General features: G+C 66.4%; 3 protein-coding genes across 3 annotated transcripts in view; 1 reads left to right on the forward strand and 2 right to left on the reverse strand.

The window, feature by feature from the left end:
- Nucleotides 1–1,436, forward strand: part of POLN (DNA polymerase nu) — a 173,439-nt gene extending 172,003 nt beyond the window's left edge. Inside the window, exons 25-26 of the mRNA XM_068543567.1 lie at nt 136–197; nt 1,257–1,436. Coding sequence (XP_068399668.1) covers nt 136–197; nt 1,257–1,436 — 242 coding nt within the window. The remainder of the gene's footprint in view (nt 1–135; nt 198–1,256) is intronic.
- A 4,365-nt stretch (nt 1,437–5,801) lies between these two features.
- On the reverse strand, nt 5,802–12,042 carry NAT8L (N-acetyltransferase 8 like). The gene is made up of 3 exons (XM_068543573.1): nt 11,657–12,042; nt 10,140–10,304; nt 5,802–8,053 (listed from the first exon to the last, which is right to left on the reverse strand). The coding sequence occupies exons 1-3, from the start codon at nt 12,030–12,032 to the stop codon at nt 7,686–7,688; spliced, it is 909 nt and encodes a 302-aa protein (XP_068399674.1). The 5' UTR covers nt 12,033–12,042; the 3' UTR covers nt 5,802–7,685.
- Nucleotides 12,043–18,570: 6,528 nt separating this feature from the next.
- NICOL1 (NELL2 interacting cell ontogeny regulator 1) lies at nt 18,571–20,432 on the reverse strand. The gene is made up of 4 exons (XM_068543574.1): nt 20,360–20,432; nt 19,914–20,078; nt 19,627–19,715; nt 18,571–18,684 (listed from the first exon to the last, which is right to left on the reverse strand). Exons 1-4 carry the CDS (start codon nt 20,430–20,432, stop codon nt 18,619–18,621), a joined length of 393 nt encoding a protein of 130 aa, XP_068399675.1. The 3' UTR covers nt 18,571–18,618.
- Nucleotides 20,433–21,420: the final 988 nt, after the last annotated feature.

Consider the following 21,420-nt stretch of genomic DNA (forward strand, 5'->3'; position numbering starts at 1 on the left):
TACAGGTGACCATGACTGTGGACTTGGGAGAGCCGGGGAGCCTGGGGCTGGGGTAGGGCTGGGGTCCGGGTGTCCCCCTGGCGCCAGCTCTGCCAGGCAGGCTCAGGCTGCCCCTCTGTCTTGCCTTTGTCCCAGCCCTCGTCAGGGGAACCATGGAGGCCCTGCAGCACGTGCCGGCGCTGGAGCTGCAGCTGCAGGTGAGGGGGCGGGGCAGGAGCTGGGCGGGGCCAGGCTTGGGGGAGGAATTCATCAGCCCTCCCCCCAGGCCACCCCCACCCGCCCCAGGTGCACCTGGACGTGCCAAGCCAGTCCCAGCCAGACTGCTGGCTGTTGGATCTCAGAGGGGGCTCCAGGTCCTCACCAGGAAGACCTTCGGGTCCAAGCTCCCCCAGGGTGGTGGGGAAGGTGGAGGAATAACAAGGAGGTGAGAGTCCTTGAAGTCTTGCACACGGGCCCGCACAGGGTCAACAAGCACCTTGGAGCCCCTGGAAAGACTGCAGTGAAGGATGGCTCGCCCCTCGTCCCATGGTCGCTCCCTCCTCCCTGCCGTGGAAGCAGCCGTGCTCTGTGCCCCTGGAGCCCCTGCACCCGTCCCACCGTTAACTTCACCCCTCACTGCGCCCTGCGGGCGGCAGCTCGGCAGCATGAAGGAGCGCCCACACGGGCCCAGCCAGGGACGGGGACTCCCGTGTTCTGGAGTGGTCGGCGTTTGCTCCTGTGGCAGGTGGAGATGCGGGGGGCCTCGAGGTCCCCAGGAGCCCAGGAAGCCCCACCTCACCCCACTAGTAGCCCTGCAGGTGGCAGGGGGCTGCAGCTGTGAGCGGGCCCTTCCCGTTGAGAGGGAGCTCTTGAGCCGTGGTCAAGGGCGCCCTCAGGATCAGGTCCCTGGGAGGGCTCTCCAGACCCCTCTGCACCTCTTGAAGCCAGCTGATCCCCCTGGGGGACCACAGGTGGCCCCGGGACACATCTCCCTACACCAGAGCCCCCTGCCTGGCCAGCCCCTACGAGCTCCTTGCTGCACAGGGGCCCTGGCAGGTGAAGGGGGCTCAGCCAAGGTCGAGGCATTGTGACCGGGTGGGTGTGCGGTGAGCCCGTTTACCTGTTGCCGCGTGTGAGTGTGCGTGAGTGTGCGTCTGTCCGTAGCTGAGCTGCTGTGGCCGTGTCTAATCGTGTGTCTTGGGGCAAGTGGCTGCCCGCGTGGGGGTCTGGGCGGTGGCTGGGAAGGCCTGGCGCTCACCTCTGGCTGCCACCCGCAGGTGCCCCTGAAGGTGAGCCTGAGTGCCGGCCGCTCGTGGGGACACCTGGCACCACTGCAGGAGGCCCCGGCCCGTGACCCCACCACCATCCTGCCGAGTCTCCAAGCAACCGCTCAGCCAACGCCGGCCCCTGAGCGCCTACCCCCGTGCACGCATTTTTCGCCTTCATTTGGTCTGTAGCCCCAGGCAACGGCGGGGAAGAGAACTGGTTTCCACCAGCCCGCTGTGTGGCCTTCCCCAAGGTCAGAGTCAAGCGCTTGGTACTCGGCTAGGGCCACCTTCCCACTGGAGCTGGGGCAGCCGGGTGCCCCCTGGAGTAAACGCCTCTTGTGAACGTGCTCGGCCCTGTCGGCGTGAATTCTTCCCGTGGGTGGGATACACTGCGTCCGCAGCCCTCGGCCAGCTGGGCACAGCCAGGGCAAGCACCCCAGGCAGGAGTGGCCCAGCCCTAGGTTGCCCCAGGCTGACAGCTGCTCACCACCCCACGGGTGCCCGGGAGCTGCCAGCATCCTCGCTCCCAGGGCCTCCCGGGCCAGGGCGGTGACATGCTGGCCAGAGATCACAGCCTGACCACCCTCCTGAGGGCCAGAGGGGCCCGTGCACTGGTGCTCGCCGGCCAGGTGTCCCTGCGAGCCGGTTCTCAGAGACCCCCAGGGCCGAGGGAGGGCATGGCCCGTGCACCCCTGGAGCCTCACAGCGGCCTGTGACAGAGGTACCACCTCCTGGCCTGGTGGGGACACTGAGGCACGGGAAGGTCACCTCACTGGGACAAGTGTCCCGGCAGGACTGCAGCTGGGCTCCCCCCGACCCTGCCCCGCACCACTGCCCGGCCGCCCGCCTCGTCCCGGGGCCCCATTCCCAGACCACCCTGGTCTGGGTCCAGGCTCTGCATGCCACCCTCCAAGTGGGGTGCAGCGCCTACCCAGGGCAGGGCGAGCATGTCGACAGGGCCCAGATGCAGCTCCAGGAGCGGGCACGGGTGCTACCCCCGCCCCCGGCAGTGGACTCTGCTCCTGTTTAATGGCAACTAGAGCCCACGGGACACGGCATCACCTTTTCTGAGTGACGTGGATTGTCACAGTTTATCATGCCCAGGCCCGTTTTTCTCATGGCTTCAAGATCTTGTCACTGGTCTCACGGGGTGTGCAGGGTCCAGATGGCCAGGCCTGACCGCCATGTGGCAGAACACTCCAGAACCTGGAAAGCTGCCAGGCCCCTCCACGCCACTGCCTCTGTTGTGTGGCCGTATGTCTGAGTGGCAGCCTGTCTTCATGCTCTGTCACCTCAGAAGCAAGACCACTGCCGGGCTTCACAAGGAGCATCTCACTCAAGCAAACGACCGTCCTTGGGCGCTGACATCTCTGGGCCAGCGCGGGCCACCGTGTGCCTTGTGGGGGGACGCCACGTGGGGTGGGCGCGTCCCAGAGGGTCCCAGTCAGACCCGCGAGAAGGGACTGAGGGGTGAGGGGTGGACGGACCCTGCGAGGACGTTCCCTCCCACCCAGAAGCCGGGCCAGGGCAGGAGAGTGCAGCCAGGGGAAGGCCTGCCGTGGAGAGCCGTCCACGCTGGGTGGGCTGCAGGAGCCTTTGGACACGGCTGGGTGTATGTCCACCCTGAGCCTCAACGTCCCTGCCCCACCCCCGTGCCCTGCTCTCCAGCCTGACACCCCCATTCCATCACCCTCCCTTCCTTAACAGACACTGGGGGTCCCACTGCCCCTCCCACCTGGGTCCCACACCTCATGCCATCCTTCAGAGCCGACCTGCTCCAAGGAGGCGTCAGACGGGCAGACCCCCAGGCCCGCAGGAGAGCCCGGCCGGGGCTGCTGACACAGAAACGGGGGCCTCTCAGCCCACAGGTCACCCAGGCACCTGCTCCGGCCTCCGGGAGGAGGGGCCCAGCATCTCCAGGAAAGCAGCCCTTCCTGGCCCAGCGTCGCACAGACGACACCTCAAGAAAGCATGGAGCCTGGTTCCATCAACTCTGGTTTTATTGAAAAACAGCAGCATTGGGGGCTGGGCAGGCGGAGGGACACTGCTCCCGGCCCCTCCCGTCGCTCACACACGCACAGGAAGCCTGGGACCCTCTCCCCAGCCCTGCAGCCTGTCTCCTCTGGACGCAGTGCACGGCCCCTCCGGGCCCTCTCGGGGGCTGTTTGGTACATCCTGGGGTGTCAGGACAGACGCCACAGTCCTGGGCTCACAAACGGTAAACACAGTAAGTGAAACCAGCCACCATGACACGTTCTGGGCTCTGCCTGCCCAAGGACACCGCGTCCATGGCAGCTGTGGTCAAACAAATCTGATCTCGGCCAGTCTGGCTGAGTGTCACTACCCTTGCCACCCTCCCCACACGGCCAGAGAGCTGGGCAAAAGCCCATCCTGATCACCCCCCTTCACACAGGCCGTCCAGCACCCTTGGCCAGGGAGGAAGGAGCGCTAGATTCAAGGTCCGCTGGGTCCGGAGAAGGAGCGTGAACGAGGCCCCAGGCCAGCCGCACCGCCGAGCACCTCCCGGCCTCCCCTTCCCAGCCAGAGCGGGCCCTCGGCCACCAGGCTCCCTCCCTGCACACACACACGCACACACGCAGAGGCACACACGTGTGCACGTACCCACAGGCACACATGCACACACACAGGCACACCTCTTCTCCAAAACGGCTAATTATTGCTGTTAAAAAACCACATCCAACAACAGTAGCTTGGGGCTCCCCCTCCCTGACCCCGGGCAGCCCACTTGTCAGTGGACCTCACGCCATCACTGAAAGCCTGTCCTCGGCACCATGGAGCAAACACAGTCCAGAATCTGCCCCACACCCAGCCCAGAACTCGAACCCAAAAGCCTCGGCCAGAGGGCCACCAGCACAGGTACACAGCCTGTGGCCAAAATGATTCACAGAAGCGGCTTCAAACAGACACAGGAGCAGCAGGAACACGGAGGACACGGCCAGGGAGAGGCAGCAGGCTCCCAAGGCCTGGGGGCCACCGTCCAGCCGTCCCCCAGACACTGACAGGAAGGCGGCCCCAGGGGTGCGCCCAGCGCCCGAGGACGGGCAGAGAGCCACACCCACAGTGTCAACATGCCTCCCAGAGGCCAGAGCCAGGCCCTGTGGCCCAGAGAGCCTCCCAAGCACTTGCCCGACGCCAGAGGGGCCACCTGAGAAAGGACACCCAGAGCAGGGTGGGGGCCGCCCCAGGACCGTGGGGCCTCCCAGCCCAAGCCTTCTGCCCCCCGTCCCTCCCCCACTCCACCCAAGGGCAGCAGGGGGAGGCCAGGCCGGACACAGTGGAGGTACCAGGTGGGAGACGCTGCCACGGCCCTTCCTGGGGCCGGGCCACCTGGCTGGCCCCAACACACGCACACCACCCACCCTGGCTGCCCACCCTCGGGGGCCAGCTGTCTGAAGAGCCCATACCTGGGCAGGGGGCACTACCCCTGGGACGGCCCGCCAGCCACATGCCAGGACCCCGGTGGCACTGGGCCATCCAGAGGTGCTGGAGCCTTCAGCTGCCCTGGATCCCACTGCCTGGACGTGCCCATCGGGCCTGTGTTCCAGGCTCGCCTAACGAAGACATCCTGAGCGCTCTGCCTTCCACTTTCTGCTCCAGAAACAGACAACAGAAGCCCTGGAAGCCCGACCCCTGAGCACGGGTGCCGGGCCCAGGGCTGGCTTTCCAGTCTGGGGAGGCCCAGGGGCCAGCAGGGAGGGGTGGGGGCCCAGGGCCACCCAGTGCAGAGAAGCTGCCCAGACACATCACTGGGCAGGACCCCAGGAGAACGCTTCACAGAGGTAGAAGAAGTAACATCAGAATTTCTACAAAGGTATAAAATTCACATCTCAGTGCACGTTTGTGGAGCAGTTAGCTCCCAGGCTGGGGGAAGGACGGGAGACCTGCCCCCCGTGGTCCTCAGGAGCCCAGGAGCCACACGCTGGCCGGGCAAGGGTCCTGACCTGGGCTCAGCATGCACCCAGCCTGGGGCACATAGGTGCCTCTGCCCACCTCAGGGGCCAGGCAGCAGCTGGACAGCAGAGTTCCAGACACATGGCCACCCTGCCACACCCCTCCTGGCATCTCTCCTGGCAGCAACAAGAGGGCATAAGGAAAGGTCAAGAGCCCAGCCAGCACCCACCACCCTCTGGGCCACCGACTGGGGCGTGGGGAGGACGCAGCGTCGACAGACACCAGCAGGACGGGAGGGGCCACACCACTGCCAGAAGCAACACCAGCGAGGCACTTTGGTCAATGCCAACAGACATGGGCAGCCCCGGGGGGCTCCCACGGCCCCACCCACGTGCCCCACACCAGGGACAGGCGGTCCAAAGGCACAGGATCAGAGGAAGCTGGCAGCGTCCCACTGCCACCACCTGACACCTGACAAGACACGACCCACCACGCGGACTTCACGGGCCCCCACCTGCCCTTCCCACCCGGCCAGGCCTCAGGCCAGCTGCAGCCCCAACTCGCCCCATGCCAACTAAGGCCACCCCAAGCCGACACCGAACCAAACAGAAAGAGGAAAAAGGCACAACTGTTTGTTTTCCATTTTGCTAAAACACTTTACGTCTGTCTGTATAATCCAGATTAACAAAATCTGAGAGCTGCAAGAAAATAGGGTGCCGATTTCTGTACAGTCTACAAAATTCCCATCCCCAAGTAGGGACCGGGCGCCACCAGGGAGAAATGTACAGGGGAGCACGGGGTCTATACAATGTTCTGCAAATATCTCGGTTGCTGACAGCACAAAAGGCCCCTCAGGAAACTAGGCTTGTTCCGTCCGTCTGCTTATTTCCAAAGCGCCTCTTTAAGAATGCTCCCTCCACGGTCCCGCACGTGGGACCCAGCTCAGTGGCCCGCGACGCCTGCCACTTTCCCCTCGCCCAAATCCCCAAATTAGGGGGTCTTGGCGGGCATCTCTGCCCTCCTGCCACCAGGCGAGGTCCGGGCTTACAGCTGGACATGCGGGCACTGCCAACCACCACCTTCCTCTCCCCCTCTGGGCCACGCCCCCACCCAAAGGCCGCTGCCTGAGACCTCAAGAAGGAGAGGGTGGAGGCACAGGTCCCCCCGAGCCCACGGTGAACTCCTGCATGGGAGGCTGCCAGGAACTTGTTCCCATCCTGCCCTCCGTCCTGCAGCACGAGAGCCCGACAGGGGTGGCCCGGAGCCTCCTCACAAAGCGGGAATGCTCTTTGGGGGGAAATTATGTTAAGTCAGGGTCTCCCTCCAGATTCCAAACTGAAACCCTCCACCCACCCGGCCACCCACCCCCAGCAAACTGGGCCAGAAATAGTGCATTCTAGACCACACAGGTGTGTGTGTGTGTGTGTGTATGTGTGTGTGTGTGTGTTAAGGTATAAACTACCGTTTTGTCCCAAGAATTAAAGTCATGCAGAGTGCTATTCTGTCTAAATAACTTATTAAAAAATAGGTCGGCTTCAGGCTGGGAGAAGCTGCGGGCTCGGTGGTGCAGGCAGCAGCCTGGGTTGGTAAGATTCACAGGACAGAGCCCGTCAGCCGCAAGGCAGGAGGTCCTCAGGGAGGTCTGGGGGAGGCCACCAGGATCAAGCTGGCACCGGGGGAGAGATGACCCCATGACTGCCTCCTACCCTGCTCCCCTGAAGGGCCCTGACCACGGCTGTACAACATGTTGCCATGGGAACCACACCTGGACGATGCCACCCATCAGCAAAGCCCGGGCAGAGGAGGGGCAGGTACCGAAAGGAAAGACAGGTGATCCGACGTCAAAGCAAAGCTGAACTGGGTGAAGCAAGGAGCAAGGTGGACAGTCAGGCCTCCCAAGAGGCTGGGCTGGGGCTGGGGGCGCTCACCAGTCTGGGTCCAGTCCAGGCAGGGCAGGGGGCGGGAGGCTGTGGGCATGCGGCATGCTGCAGCCAGGCCACATCCTCAGCATGCACAGAGCAAAGCGGGCCCGCAGCCAGCTCGGCGCCCCGTGGGGCAGTGGCCAACCGGTGCAGCAGGCCACGCCTGCTAGGGACTGATGACTGAGCCACCGCCTGGCTGGTGGCCAGGGGTCTGCTGGGCGGGGGCCTCACTGCAGAGGCTCTGTGCTTGGTAGGCAAGGCTGGGCCCGCCCCCACCCCGGGGGTGGGCTGGAAGGGGCCCCTCGCGCCAGGGCCGGGCAGCTGCGTGGGCTCGCGGTGGTCCACGCTGTCACTCTTCAGGATGCGGCCCCAGCAGACTGGGGAGGGCAAGGGGCGTGGCTGGGAACAACCCACCTCCCCAAGTGTCACAGATGAGCAACGGCCCTGCAACCCCCCCAAGAACCAGCCAAAGAACCGTGTGGTGCCGAAAAAGGAAAAACCCAACACAAACGCCAAGGTGAGCGTCTGAAAGCGGCCCGGGCGGCGGGCAGGAGGGCACAGGCGGACGGGGCGGTGGGCGGGGCAGCGGGCAGGTGGGTGGCGGTCACTCCTCGCGCAGCTGCAGGCGGTAGCGGTGGTAGCGGACCTGGAAGAAGAGGCGCTCGGCCAGCGAGAGGGTCATGCCAGGCATCACGTAGCGGTCACTTGAGCCCATGTGCCTGAAGCCCAGCGACTCGTAGAGCTTGTGGGCGGCCACCTTGACGGCTGTCGTGCCCAACACTACCGCAGAGTAGTTGTGCACCAGGGCGAACTCCAGCACCTTACGGCCCAGCGCCTTGGCGATGCCCTTGCCACGGAAGCGTGAGTCCACCGACATGCGCAGCAGCTCCACCGTGTTGTCCGCCGCGTGGGCCCGCGCTGCCACGATGCCCACCACGTTGCCATCCAACACGGCCACCCAGAAGCAGGAGCCTGCGGGGAACGGGGTGGTCAGGGCCACTGGTGCTACTGCATGACACAGCCGCCCCGGCAGAGTCCTCTGGGCGGAGGGAGCCAGGCCCAATTTGCCTGCTGCCCACAGCAGCCCTGGAGCCACCCTGACCCTGGGCCTGAGTCTGGGCAGCCAGCCCTGTGGTCAGGCCAGCCATCCCCACCCCCGGCCCAGACCAATCGCGGCCCCACGCAGGGCAGGAGGAGGAGGGGGAAGACCTCAGGGAGATGAGGGAGCAAGAGAGACAGAGAGATGAAGACCAGAGGAGAGAGGCCTGCAGGGCACAGGCCACGGGGAGAGCCACCTCCTCTGGGGACACAAGGCCCAGGGGCTACAGGAGGCAAGGCCAGGGGGCAGTGCCTGCTCCGAGGAGCCCGGCCTGCACACGCCCTACCCACGGCCACGCCAGCCTCCACTGCCATGTCCTCCCACCAGCCACCCCCCAGGCCTCGGCCCCAGCCTCCCTCCTGCAGTGGCCAAACCCTCCCCCGCTAACACGCCTTCCCCCGACCCCCACCCAGAAGAACTCTTCACTCTACCGCCCTACGCCTGGGGGTCCCCCACTACCTCACCTGCCAACGCGGCCCCCATCAGCCCATCAGCTCTGCCGAGCAGTCTCCTGTCTCCTTCACTGTCAGACCCCGAGACTGAGACCGGGCACGTGGCCCGAGCTCGGGAAGGAGCTGACCGCCCCCTCCACCGGCTGACCTGCCCACTGTCCGGGAGTTCGGGCTCTCCCCACCTGCCCGGGCCCAGGTCAGAGGTCAGCACAGTCCTGGGAGCCTCGTGCCTCCCCAGGCCTCGGTTCCCCCGTTGTGGGAGCAGCTCCCACGAGTCCAGCACAGCCCCACCAGCCGCTGTCCAGCCTCTCTGCCCCTGCGGGATCTTCCTGCACACCCACCAGACATCTCAGGAGGGGTGGGCAGGACCCAGCCCCCCATCTGACACCCAAGGACACTGCACTCCAAAGAGGGCAGGGCCATGCCGGGCCCCAACCCCTCTTCTGCTCCTGTGGCCTGGGCTTTGGTGCCAGGTGGGTCTCACTCTTCTGTCCCCTCCCATCCTGGGGGGAGCCAGGCTGAAGCCAGAGCTCCATGGAGGCTGATAAGATGCTTTGTTTGGGATTGGGAAAGGGTCAAGGAGAACCAAAGGTGCCCAAGGCCAGCCAGGCAGCCTCGGGGCGGGGAAAGGACCAGCCACCAGCGCGCAGGAACTGGCCAGGCCAGAGCGCGTCACCCCTGCTCCGGGACGCCTTGCCTCTCTTCTCCCCACTGCCCTTCCCTGGCACTCACCAGGATGCTGCTAGACCCTAACCAACCAGGCGCACTCTGTCCCTCTCCTCAGGGACCTTCCTGCACTGGAAGACCCTCACGCCCCAGCTCCAGGCATGCAGAAAATCATGACCCTGCCTCCCAGGACCCACCCTGCCTCAAGGTCAGCCTGGAGAGTAAAGAATGGCTCCAGACCAGGTCCCAGCCCCTCTCTCTACAGAAGGCCAGGGCCGGGGCGAGACCCTGGGCTTACTAAGTGCCCCAGACACCAGAAGTGGGACCCCTGGTCTCCTAGGGTCCTCATTCCCCCAGAGTTACCTCTGCCCTCTCCCCACCATGTGGTCCTCTGCCACACAGAGCCCTAGCATTCCAGGCCAGCCCAGGATCCAACAAGGCACGCCCAACAGGACCGGAGAGAGGTGAGAAAGACCCCCTTCCCCCCATGAACCACTAGGGCAGCACAAACAGCAGGGCCGGGACACCATGGCCCAGGGCCAGCTCAGGCCACTCAGAGCCCTGCCCTCAGAAGACACAGGACGGAAGCCCGGCCATACTCAGGGGAGAGGACCTAGTCCTGCCAACCCCAGCGCCTGCCAGCCTGCAGCCAGAGCCCTTGGGCACCCAGAAGGCTCGGGTCACGGGGGCGCCCCAGCCCAGGCTGACCTGTGCCCAGCCCGTGCCCCAGGCCCGCCCCGAGGTTGCTGCGCTGGGGGCAGCTCTGCCAGAAGGAAGGGCTGGGGAGGAGGGCAGGAGGGGGCAGGGGGGAGGAGGAGTCCAGAGACCCCCGGGGACTCACCAGGGGGCTTCATGTAGTACTGCTCAATGTCGGCCATGTCCGTGTGTAGCGCGCTGTCCAGGTAGGCGAGGACCACCTTCCGGCTGTAGTAATAGCGCAGGCCCAGCAGCCCTGCTGGCACCAGGCACGTCAGCAGCAGCGAGCGGGTCAGGGCAAAACAGAGCGCTGCGGGGAGAGGTGGCGCCCGGTGAGTGGTCGGTGGGGCAGAGCCTGTGGGGACAGCCCCGCAGACCAGCGCGGGGAAGACGGACCCAGGCCCACCAGCCCCCTGGTAAATAAGCCGGTTAGGGACATGCGCAGAGGAGAGACCATGCCAAATAGGCCAGGCCCGTTTTCTCCGGAAAAGCAAAGAACATTACAGCTGCCCCTTCTACTTTTCCCTATTATCAAACTTCTCACCGTAGGACGCGTTACCTTTATAACCTGACATCATAGGATTTCTTAGTATGCTGAGCACCGCAGCGGCCTCTGGGCAGGCTGCCCTCAATAGCTGGCGGTCACAGCCCAGGACAGGGCTACTGAGTGGTGGCCCCCGCCCATCGCCCCGGCCCCCTAGCTGGGGAAGGGGCTTTGTCCACAGCCTGGCCCACACGGGGCGGGGCGGGGGAGGGTGCCAAAGAGCTGCCCGGCCAGGCACCTGCAGGCCGTCCCACCCTTGGGAAGTGGGGGCCCCGCCTTCCAGCAGGAGGGCCCCAGCCAAGAGCCCTCCCTGGGCCAGCCTCTGGGTGCTGCGAGGACAGGGACCAGGGAGAAGCTGCTTCCAGCCTAGGCTACCGGGATGCAGACGTGCCTGCAGTGAAAGTGCCTCTGCTGCGTAACCTTGGGAAAGTCCCACCCCCCCAGCCTCAAGCTCCTCACCTCTGAAATGGGGAGAACCACCCTCCCGCGGCAGAGCCTCAAGGGGCAAAGCCCCAAGGCCCCTGTGGGGGGCCGCCCACCGTGAGGGCCCACTGCCCCCTCGTTCTGCTTCCTCGGCGCTCACCCTCCCCCGGAGCCCCAGGGAGCCGGCTGTCTTTCCCTCATAAATTAGCGCTCGGAGCCGCCGAGGCAGCCGCCCCCGCCCCGCGGATTATATATAGTTCCACGCGCCAGGCGCGGGGCCTCGGCAGCGGTCGCTACCTGCCGTCACCCCGCCCCCAGCCGGGATGACCAGGAAGGGGACGCAGGTGGAGACCCCAGTTCCCCGCCCGCAGCCCCTGCACCAGGCCCGCACTGGTTCCCACGCCCCCGCCCGGCGCGCCTTGGCCGGGAGCCCGGGCCGGCCCCAGCGCTGGGGGCCACCTCGCCCCGGGCCTCCGCAGAACGCGCGGGTGCGTGTCCGCGCGCGTACGAGGGGGGTCGGGGGTCCGCTTCCGTCCCAGGACGAGGCCCGGGCCCGAGGCGGGGCCGAACGGGCCGGAGGGAGTCCCGCGCGCGTCCCCAGAGGGCCGGGCGGGCGCAGACTGCGGCAGGCGGGGGTGCGCCCGGCCGGCCGCGGCCCCGACCCCGCCGTCCCCGCGGGGTCCCCGCGCACTGACCGGCCAGCAGGGCGTAGAGCAGCTGCGTGCGCGGGTGGTGCCGCAGGCCGCGGAAGGCCGTGTTGGGGATGCGCTCCATGATGCCGTCGTAGAAGATGCGGCGCGCCGCCTCCTGCTCCGCCGCGCGGATCTCGCGGATGTACACGCCGCGCCCCTCCGGCGGCTCCGCGCCCCCCGCGCCGCCGAGGGGCTGGGGGCCCGGCGCGGGCGGGGGCGCGGCGGGGGCGGCGGCCGGCCCAGGAGCGGCGGGCAGCGGGGGCCACATGGCGCCGGCGGCGGCGAGCAGCGCGTCCTTCTTGGCCCCCGGCAGCGCCTCATGGTCCTCGGCGGCCACGATCTTCGTCTCGCAGACCATGTCGGGAGGCCCACAATGCATGCACCCGGCCGGGCGGCGCAGCGCAGGGACGCGGGCCGCGCTGCGGGCGGGCTCAGCCCGGGCCCAGGGCAAGGGCGCGGCGCCCTCGGACCCGCGGCGGCGGCGGCGGCGGCGGCGGCGGCGGCGGCGGCGGGGGCGGTGGCGGCAGCGGCGGCGGGTGTTCAGGAGCGCGGGGCGGAGGCGGCGGGCGGCCGGGGCGCGCGCAGGGAGCTACGCCGCATTTTGGAGAAGTATTTATAATGCAGCGGCGCCGGTGCAGTCGCGGCGCCCGGGGTCCCGCAGGGTCCTAGCGTCCACTGCATTGGCTGCCGAGGGTCACCATGTGATCTCGAGGGTGGGAGCAGACGCCGCCTCCGCGCCCGCCCGATGGCACACTTGGGTGCTTCGCGGCGGCCGGGCGGGGGAGGCGCGGGCGGCCCGGGGCGCGACGGAGCGGCCGAGCCCCGCGAGGTGTCCGGGGAAGAGCGAGCGAGTGTGCGGCCGGGGTCCTGGCCCGGAACGGGCGCTCCGCGGGGCTCCGGGTTGGGCGCCTCCCGCCCGGCCCCTGCGTCCCCGCGCCGCCGCCGCTCAGCGCGGGCCTGTGAGCGCCCGGACCTGGGGCCGCGCCACGGGAGCCCGCAGCCCTCGTCCTCCTCCTCCTCCTCCTCGGCCGCCGGGCGCTGTCACGGAAGCATCTCCATCTCCATCTCCCGCCCCTTTGTCTGAACGCGGCGCCTGGCCGGGGTCCTGGGGAGGGGGCGCCCCGGCTTCCCCCGGCCGGCGCCCCTGGGAACCTGCGCCCGGGGCCGCACGGGCTGCAGGCGCGGGGACGCGGTCAGAGAGGGGTCTGATGTCCACGTCGGCCGCAGCCCAGCGCGTCCCCGCGCAGCGCAGCACGCCCCACTCGGATACCAGATCCCCACCCCCGGCGCGGGGATGCGGGACCCACGGGACCCATCACGGCTCGGCCCCCGCCCTCCTCGGTCCGCGCATGCGCCCCACGATCTCGGTGCAGGTGCAGGGGGGGCTCTCGGCGCGTGCTCCGGGTCCCTGCGAGCCCTACCCGCTGAAGCTGCGGGCCGGGGGCGAGGGGGAAGGTGCAAGCGGGAGGACAGGTAGTCCCAGGCCCGCCCCCAGCACTTTACGAACCCAGCCCCCTGCATCTCAGAATCCCCTTCCCCGCGTCGACCCAGTTCTCCGCAGGTGACCCCACAGGGCAGCCTGGAGCTGAGTTCACACCCGCGCAGGTGGAGATGAGGCTTAGGGGTCCAGGCCTGAGGACCCTCAGCCCCCTTTGGGGCCCAGCGAGGCAGCTGTGGTCACCTAGAGGACAGGAAAGGGACTACCTCTCGCGGCGTCGCGCTGAGGGACCCAGGCGGAGTGAGAAGAGAGAGGACCCCGGACCCAGGAGCTGATCTGGGCCACAGGCCGGACCCGAGCGCTAAGTCGTAGGGGGAGGGCCAGCCAAGCTGGGAAGTTACCCCCACGCTGTGCTTCGGAGATGCCAGGATTTGTCTGGGCCCGGATTGTGACCTTCCAGGAGAGCCAAGGGGGATCACAGAAAATCTCAAAGGCACTCATCCATCCATTCAGAAACCCCTCCACGTGCTGCCTGGGGGCCGAGTGACACTGACCAGGCACAGCGGGACCAGGCTCTGAGGCGTCCTGAGGATGGCCAGCTGGATGGCAGGAAGCATGTCCGAGCAGAGAGGACAGCATGCAAGGGGTCCAAGAAGGAAACACCCAGAAGGGGGGGTGGGGGAGGGGCGGTGATGGCAGCTGGTGGCCTGGAGGGGTCAAGGGGCTTCCAAGAAGGCGAGGCTGGGCTCGAGTGCCAGACCAGGGATCAGGAGGGCACTCTTATCATGCTCCCTGATGCGGGCCAGGAGGGAAGAGAACCAGGCCCACGGTCCAGGAGCTCTTGGGCAGCATCCTGACCCCAGATCCAGGTGTGAAGGGGTCCCTCAGAGTAGAGTGGCCCAGTCCCTACAGGGCCACAGCCTCTGCCGGCTATTACCCGCCCCACCTAATCCCCAGCTCTGAGCGGGAGGCTGCCCCTCTTCTACCCCCAGCAGCCAGGCCCAAAGACGGAGGGAGGGGCCTGGGGTCCCACTCAGCCTGACCTTGTCGGGCCCCCTCCCGTCCAGGTGGCCTGACCTCACCCTTCAGCCCCCAGAAGTCCCTGAGAGCTCCCGAGGCCCTGAGGCAGTGGTCCAGCCCCTGGTCCAGAGGGTCCTGGAGAGTGCCAGGACCAGGTGGGGAGGAGGAGCCAGACTCAGCTTGGAAGGGCCAGGGCTGGGCCCCAGGGATGGCCACCTGGGAGCTCTTGGAGGTCTTAGTCCTGGACTTTAAGGGGCTGCGAGTTGGGGGCGGCCTGAGTGGGAAGAGGTGCAGGCAACAGGGTGGCCCCAAGCCCCGCCGATGAGCCTCAGTTTGGGGCCCAGGGAGGTGGCTGCGGTCACCTAGAGGCCAGGAAGGGGACTGCCCCTCGCGGCGTCACGTGCTCAGGGACCCAGGCAGAGTGGGAGCGCCGGGAAGCACGCCCTGTGCTGCCGTCAGGAGCCCATTTTACAGAAAACCGTGGGGGGGCGAAGTCAGGGGTCTGGTCTGTCCTCCCAGTGCTGGGGTGCCCACCCCGCCCTGCCCCGCTGAATTCCGCCCACTCCTCTCGCTTTGGCTGCCCCGACCACCCTGAGATTCCCTGGCCTGATACCACCGCCAGAGCCCCGCAGGTCCCCGACAGGGGTGGCTGGGGTCCTTCACGCAGCAGCGAGACCACCGTCCCCAGATCCCAGAGGCCGGAGAGGGGAGGGCGCCCTGGGCCTCCACTGCTCCTGCGGGGAGGAGGCGCCCAACACAGGCCGGTTCATTTAGCAAAACAGCCCTCCACCCCAGGTGAAGAAAGGGACCTGGGGCAGAAGGGGCCTCTGGGGTCACAGGTCGAGGGGGGCTGGGAAGAGGGACTGGGAAGGACGACAGAGGCGGTGGGAGTGCAGGAGGGAGTGGACCAGAAGACCAGGGGATGGGAAGGAAAAAGAACCAGGGCCAGATCAGAGGCAGCTAACAGGAGCTCCTCCAAGAGAACATGAAGGGGAGGAAACAAGAAAATAAAGATTATTATCATTACTATTTCCCCAACCGAAGAACAAAAACTCCTGATTAGAACCTGTGCAGCACCGTGAGTGGACCTGCAGTTCTGAGAGCCTCCTGAGGGCAGGAAGGGAGCGAGGCTCCTGAGACCCACCTGCTGCAGGCAGCTGCCGGCCGCTGGACCCAAGCTGCTCACCTCCTCACCAGGAGTCTATGACCCACCCCCCATCCTTCCCTTCAACACAGGCTGGGTGAGTGCCTACCCTCTACTGGGCCCTGAAAAGAACAAAGCTCTGTTCTCCTGGCACTTTACAAGCCAGGGGGTGGGGTGGGGCAGGAAATAAACCAATAACAGAGATCAACACTCCAGTATCCCTTTGGGACAAAGAAAAATAAGTTGGGATAAGGGGCTAAAGAGTGAGGTGGGTGGTGGAGGCCAAGGGAGAACCCCATGGAGAGGGGACAGCATGTACAAAGGCCCTGGGGTGGCAGGGGCTATGAGTTGAATGTGCCAGCAGAAGATAACGTATTTTCAGACAGGCCAGCTCAGAAAGTTTACTTACCACACTATTTTCTAGGAAGCTACCTGAAGGGATGCCACAGGGAGAAGATGGCATGGAATCTAGGAAACAGTGGCTCCAAACTAGAAGAGTGCAAGGTGGGCAGTGGGCAGTGGGCATGCCCAGCTGGCTGGGAGCAGGAGGGCACGGGCCAGGGAGGGGACGTAACGGGAATGACTTGACTGCCAGAGAATGTCAGAATGTGATAAAAGCAGACGAGGGGAACAATAAGGCAAACACAATCTCTAGGGAAAACAAACGCTGTCCCAAGGATAATGCATTCCCAGCATGAAAGATGCTCTTGATCCAATCGGCCAGAAAGCAGTATGACAGCTCCAGGACAGAACCTGAATGCCATGGGCCTTGACCACACGCAAGGCTAAACTCTTTGCCAGAGTCACCTGTGCTGACTCTCCTATCTACTTCTCTAGTTGACAACCCCCTTCAGGCCTTCCCCGCCCCCAACCGACCCTGTTCTTGTCAAGGTTGACGATGACCAGGGCTGCCCAATCCAGGGGTCCAGCCTTGGGCCTTGCTTGACCTCAGGAGCATGAGACACGCTGACTTCTTTCCTAAGCCCTGGCCAGTCTCAAGTTCTCTTCCTCTCTCATGAGAGCCCATCTCCTCGAGGGTCTCTCATCCCCCTGCCCCCTCAGCACATCGCTCCTCTGTCCACACTCACCGCGGGGCTCTCAGCCGGCACTTGTGTCCCAGCCTTCTCTCTCCAGCCCCTTCCCCAGGTGTGTCTGTCCGGTAGCCTCCTGGACCTCTCTGCTAACTCCATCCCTCTTCCCCTCACCCCCTCATCCCTTTCTCTCAAAACACACCCGCAATTCCCACTGGCTCTACTTTCAAATACAACTGGAATCCAGCTCCTCCTCACACTACAGCTCCTGCTGCCACCACCCAGCCCCGGGCCCTCTTCAGCTCTGATGGCTGTGTCACATCCCCACGGGCCCTGACTCTGCCCCTGACCCTGAGCCCATCCTCAACCAGCAGCCAGAAACGTCCCGTTCAAACAGACGTGGACTTGCCCAGACCCCCCAGGGCTCCGGGGAGGCTCCGTCCCTCACGCTGCCCCCTGCCCTCCTGCCTGACTCTGCTGGGTAGACCCTACACAGCAGCGTCCCCAGCCCTTCTGCCTGTGGTTCCACACCCGTCCACCTGGGCTGTGCCCCTACTCCCTCCCAGAGGGCAGCTCCCCTAAGAGGCTTTCTACGGCCACCCTTGGCTGCCCCCATCATTTATGGTAACAGGAACCCCAGTCCGAGCAAGGGTTCATGGCTGCCCACAAAATACAGTATGCCCAGTTAAACTTCAATTTTGGATAAACCCATAATTTTTAACTTAAGTACGTCCCACATATTGCATGGGACATGCGTACACTAAAAAGTACTTATACTAGAAGTATTTGTACTTTTCATACTGAGAAGTGCTCACTGGTCCTCTGTGTTTGTGAATCTGGCCGCAGGCCAGCAACACAGGCTGCATCCCGCCTGCCTGGCAGCCAGGAGTGGCCACATGACAGAGGCCAACCAATGAGACGTGAGCACCGTCTGGCAGTGCCCTGATGGGAAGGCACCTGCCTCTGCTACCCTCCGCTCCTTTCTGGGGCCCCAGGACAGGTGGATCCTGAGCCCTGCCACTGCACCCCACTCACAGCCAGGCCCAAGGGCCGGCCTAGGCCTGCCGTGGCTTCAGCAGCCCCCACCACGGGCTTTCTCTGGCCAGATGTAAAGCTCACAGGCTTCCTCGCCACCAGACACCTAGAGCTCGGCCTCCCACCACGGCCAAGGTAGGAATCTGGTTTGTTCACTGTGATCCTGACACCTGGATCGGCACCTGCACGCCGGGCGGTTCCAGCATCAGAGACCCGAGGACAGAAGAGGTCAAGGTCAAGGGTTGGGAAGCCCGTTGGGGCAGGGAAGGGCCTGGAGCAGAGGGTCTGAATAGATACGTGCATTCAGATCACAAAGACAGGCCAGGCCAGGCTGGGCTGGGAACTGGTGCCGTCCTCCAGGCAGTGGACCAGGAGTGTCCAGCTCCACCCACCTGAGACAGCAGAAGCGGGGAAGGGGGGGCACGTTGCACTGAGGCGGCCACAACCAGGGAACTAAAGCCCTTGAGAGGCCAAGTGTCCCATAGTGGTCATTTCCAATCGCAGCCCTGCCGCGTTCCTGGATGTTTTTTACAGTGTGCATGTGTTACTTTGAAAAAAAGGTATTAATTTTTACTTTAAAAAACGTTCCCAGAATGAACGGAGGGAGGGAGGGAGGGAGAGAGGCCTCCCACCCGGTGCTGTGCGCACACGTGTGTGGATGCGTGTCTGAGCCAGGAGCTCCTGGTGCCCAGGGGCCGGGCAGGGGTGCGCAGGAGGGACCCAGCAGGCAGGGTGGAAGCTGGGGGGAGGGCCCAGCCCTCTCTTCCCAGAGGAGCTCTCCCCCGCCACCCAATCACCCCTCTCCCGACACCCTCAGGCTCCTTGGTCACAGTGGCCTTGCCGTGTGGGGTCCACCAGCTGGACCGCCAGGGAGACCCTGACCACAGGCATCCTCACTGCGGTGCAGAAGAGCCTTGGGAGGGTTGGCGCTGGGGCAGCTGCTCCAGGGACCAGGCCGCCTCTACACCGCCCCCCTCCCCCCGCCTCAAAATCAGTGCAGGCAGGCAAGGAAAGAGGTCCTTGGAAGGCGGACTCTCTGTGGCCACCGTGCCTGTGGGTACAGGTCCACAAGTGTGGCCGGACATGCATACCCTCAACTCTGGCACTGGTGTGGGACAGGTGTCCCGAGGGCCTCAGCCCTCACGGAACAGCTGCAGAAACCTAGGCCCAGAGAGAGTCCCAACTGGGGACTCCAAGGGGCGGCGATGGTGGGCTCTGGTGGCCAGAGCAGGGAGACAGGACACAGGCATGCCGGGCCAGGTGTTTATTGGTGAGGGAGCAGTCTGGCTGAGGGTCCTTAGCGGCCGGCCGGCCAGCAGGCACACAGGGCCCGGCGCTCGGCCTGCAGCAGGAGGGTCTCCGTCTGAAGAGCAACAAGGGGCCGTCAGGGCGCCGCCCGCTGCCCCCCAGCTCCCGAGGGCCCTCCAGCTCCTGGCTTCCCCCCAAAACCCACTGGCAGTCCTGCCTCCACCCGTTCCCAAGACTCTCAGAGCCTGAACTGGACTACGTGAGGACACCCCCAGCCCCAGCTCTGCAGACTTTGACGGCAGGGGACCCTCTGCTGCCCTCCAGACGCCCCCCTCCCGGCCCAGAGCCTCTGCGATCCTGGGCGCGTCCTGCCCTCCTCAGCCCCACACCGGGACGACTTTTCCCAGCTTCCGCTCAGCACACACACCGGCTCTGAGGGGCCCCTCTCACACCTCCCCCGACCCCCAGGGTGGGCTGGGGCTGCTCCTCTCAGGAACCCAGCTCCAGACTCAATGAAAGTCAGGCCCCTTGGCCCCCAGGGGGCGCCACAGGTCTCAGGCCGGGCCCTTGGGAATTGGCCAGAAAAGGGGAGCAGGGTGGGGTCTCCCCTTCTTTCTACTTCTAGGAATGCGCTCCCTTTCTCAGGAGGAGTACATATATCTGTCACAAATGGAAACTCCGTCGGCTGACGGGGCTGACCCCTGGCACCTGTGCACGCACCCGCCCCTCCCCAGGTGAGGCCGGGGGCAGGGAACCCCCCAGACAGCTGCGCCCAAGCTAACGTTCCGTGCCCAGCAAGCCCTACGCACCCGCTTCCGACCGCCTCTTCCCCCGCCTCAGTTTCTCCCCTCCCACTGGGCCTCAGCACTCCCCCCGGAACAGTCTGCACTGGGACTGGCTGTCCTTCTCGGTGACCCCCGGGAAAAGTGCCGGCGAGGCCCTGGGGAGGAGGGGAACTGGACTGCCCCCGCCCTCCCACACTGGGGCCGGAAACAGTGTGGCGGTTATGTGAGAGGGGCGTCCCTCCTCCCCACCCGCCTCTCCTCGGGAGGCTCACCCGCGCGTCCAGGCTGCAGGCCGTCTTCCGCAGGTCCTGCAGGGCGCGCTGCATGAACTCGAAAGCGTGGCAGTCCACGCACGGGCGGCCTGCGGGGGGCGCGGGTCAGGACGCGGGGCGCGCTCCCAGCCCGCACCCACCGGAGCAGCGGCCTCCGTGCGCCCCCCACCTCCCACCCGAGGGGGCGCGGGGCCCACCCTAGGAACAAAGGCGAGCCACGCCCCTCCCGCACGCCCGGGTGCGGTCAGGGCCAGGGGGAGCCCTCGGCAGACGCGCGCGGCACCTACTCTGCGCGGGCACGGCGCTCCCGGCGGCGGGTTCCGCGCGGGCCTGGGCGCCCAGCAGCGCGACGCTCAGCAGCAGCAGCAGCAGCGGCGGCGGCGGCGGCGGCGACCTCGGGGGCCTGCACGGCGGCGAGGGGGCCATGGCCGAGCGGAGGGAGCCCGGGCGCCCTGCAGCAGCCGCGGGTCAGCAGCGCCCGCACCTCCGGCCAGCGAACACCCACCCCGGAACCCGGCCTCGCGAGCCCCTACCGCACCCCGACCTCCGCGGACCAGCGAACCCACCTCCAGGGCCCGCCCCCCGGGACGAGCGAACCCCCCCGCCCGGCCCACCGGGTCTCGCGGCTCCCCACCCCGGCCCCTCCACCCCCGCCACGCCCCCCCGGGCCCAGCGACCCCTTCCCTCTCCCTCCCCCCCACCCCGGCCCAGCGAACCCCCACCCCGCCTTTACCGCGATTGGGGACGCCGCGACAGCAGCGCCGGCGACTCGCGAAGACTTGCGGCGTCCGGCGCGCACCGCGCATGCGCCCCGACCCCGCCCGGGTCCCCATCAAACGTCGTCGTCATGGAAACCCCGGGACTGCGCGAACAGCTAGCTTAAAGGGACCGAGGTGGCTCCTGGGCTCCGTGTGCCCAGCCCCGGGCGGGATCTGCGCCTAGAGCACCGTCATGCCCACAGGCCACGGAGTGGGGAGGGCTTCTTGGAAGAGGCGGCTCCCGGTTAACACCTCCAGAGCCACTGCCGGCCGGAATTAAGCCAAGGAAGCGCGAAATCTGCCGCGGGAGCTCGGCGGTCCCGGGGCTTGGGGTGTCCCTGGGCCGATCCTGAGGGAGGGGCTCGAGGCACGCCAGGGACTGGGGGCCAGTGAATGCAAAGGCGCGGCCTCTGCTCCCGGGCCAGTGGGGTCCAGTCGGGTCGGATTGCTCCGGGGAGATCGGGGCCAGGAGCGACCCAGGCCCGTGGGCCGGTGGGGGATCCGCTCTCTCCGCTCCTGACTCGGGCCCAGCCTTGCCCCTGCGCCTCAGGGGAGAGGGACAGGTGAGAAGCCCATCGGCCTGCCGGGTCCCCCCTCCGCCACTCCGCTCCCTGACACCTATTTGCCACACACCCCCACCCCCGCTGCCTGACCTCGGAGGGGTCACTTGGCCTCTCTATGCCCTTTGCTCCCTCGTGACCACACAAGGTTGTTGGAAGTAAAGAGCCGAGTGTGGCCCCCGCGGGCGCCCCAATGCGCGCGGGTTTCAGGTCCCCGCCAGGCCCACGCGTGCGGGGGAGACCCGGTCCCTCTGAGAGGGGTGGTGTCCACTTGGCGTCTACTTGGTCTCTACGAGGCGCAGCACTGATGCAGAGGCCGCGACCTCCGGAGAGTGCGCCCAGGCCCGCGTCCCCGCCTGAGTGCCGGAGCCCGCGCTGTGCGGGGCAGCGCCCGGCCCCCTTCCTGGTGGGCAGCGCCGGGCCAGATACCCTCTGCCCCACCCCCGGGCCTTGGGTCAGCTGTCGCCCCGGCACGG

The sequence above is a fragment of the Eschrichtius robustus genome, chromosome 4, assembly GCF_028021215.1.
Source record: "Eschrichtius robustus isolate mEscRob2 chromosome 4, mEscRob2.pri, whole genome shotgun sequence".
Classification (NCBI taxonomy): Eukaryota; Metazoa; Chordata; class Mammalia; order Artiodactyla; family Eschrichtiidae; genus Eschrichtius; species Eschrichtius robustus.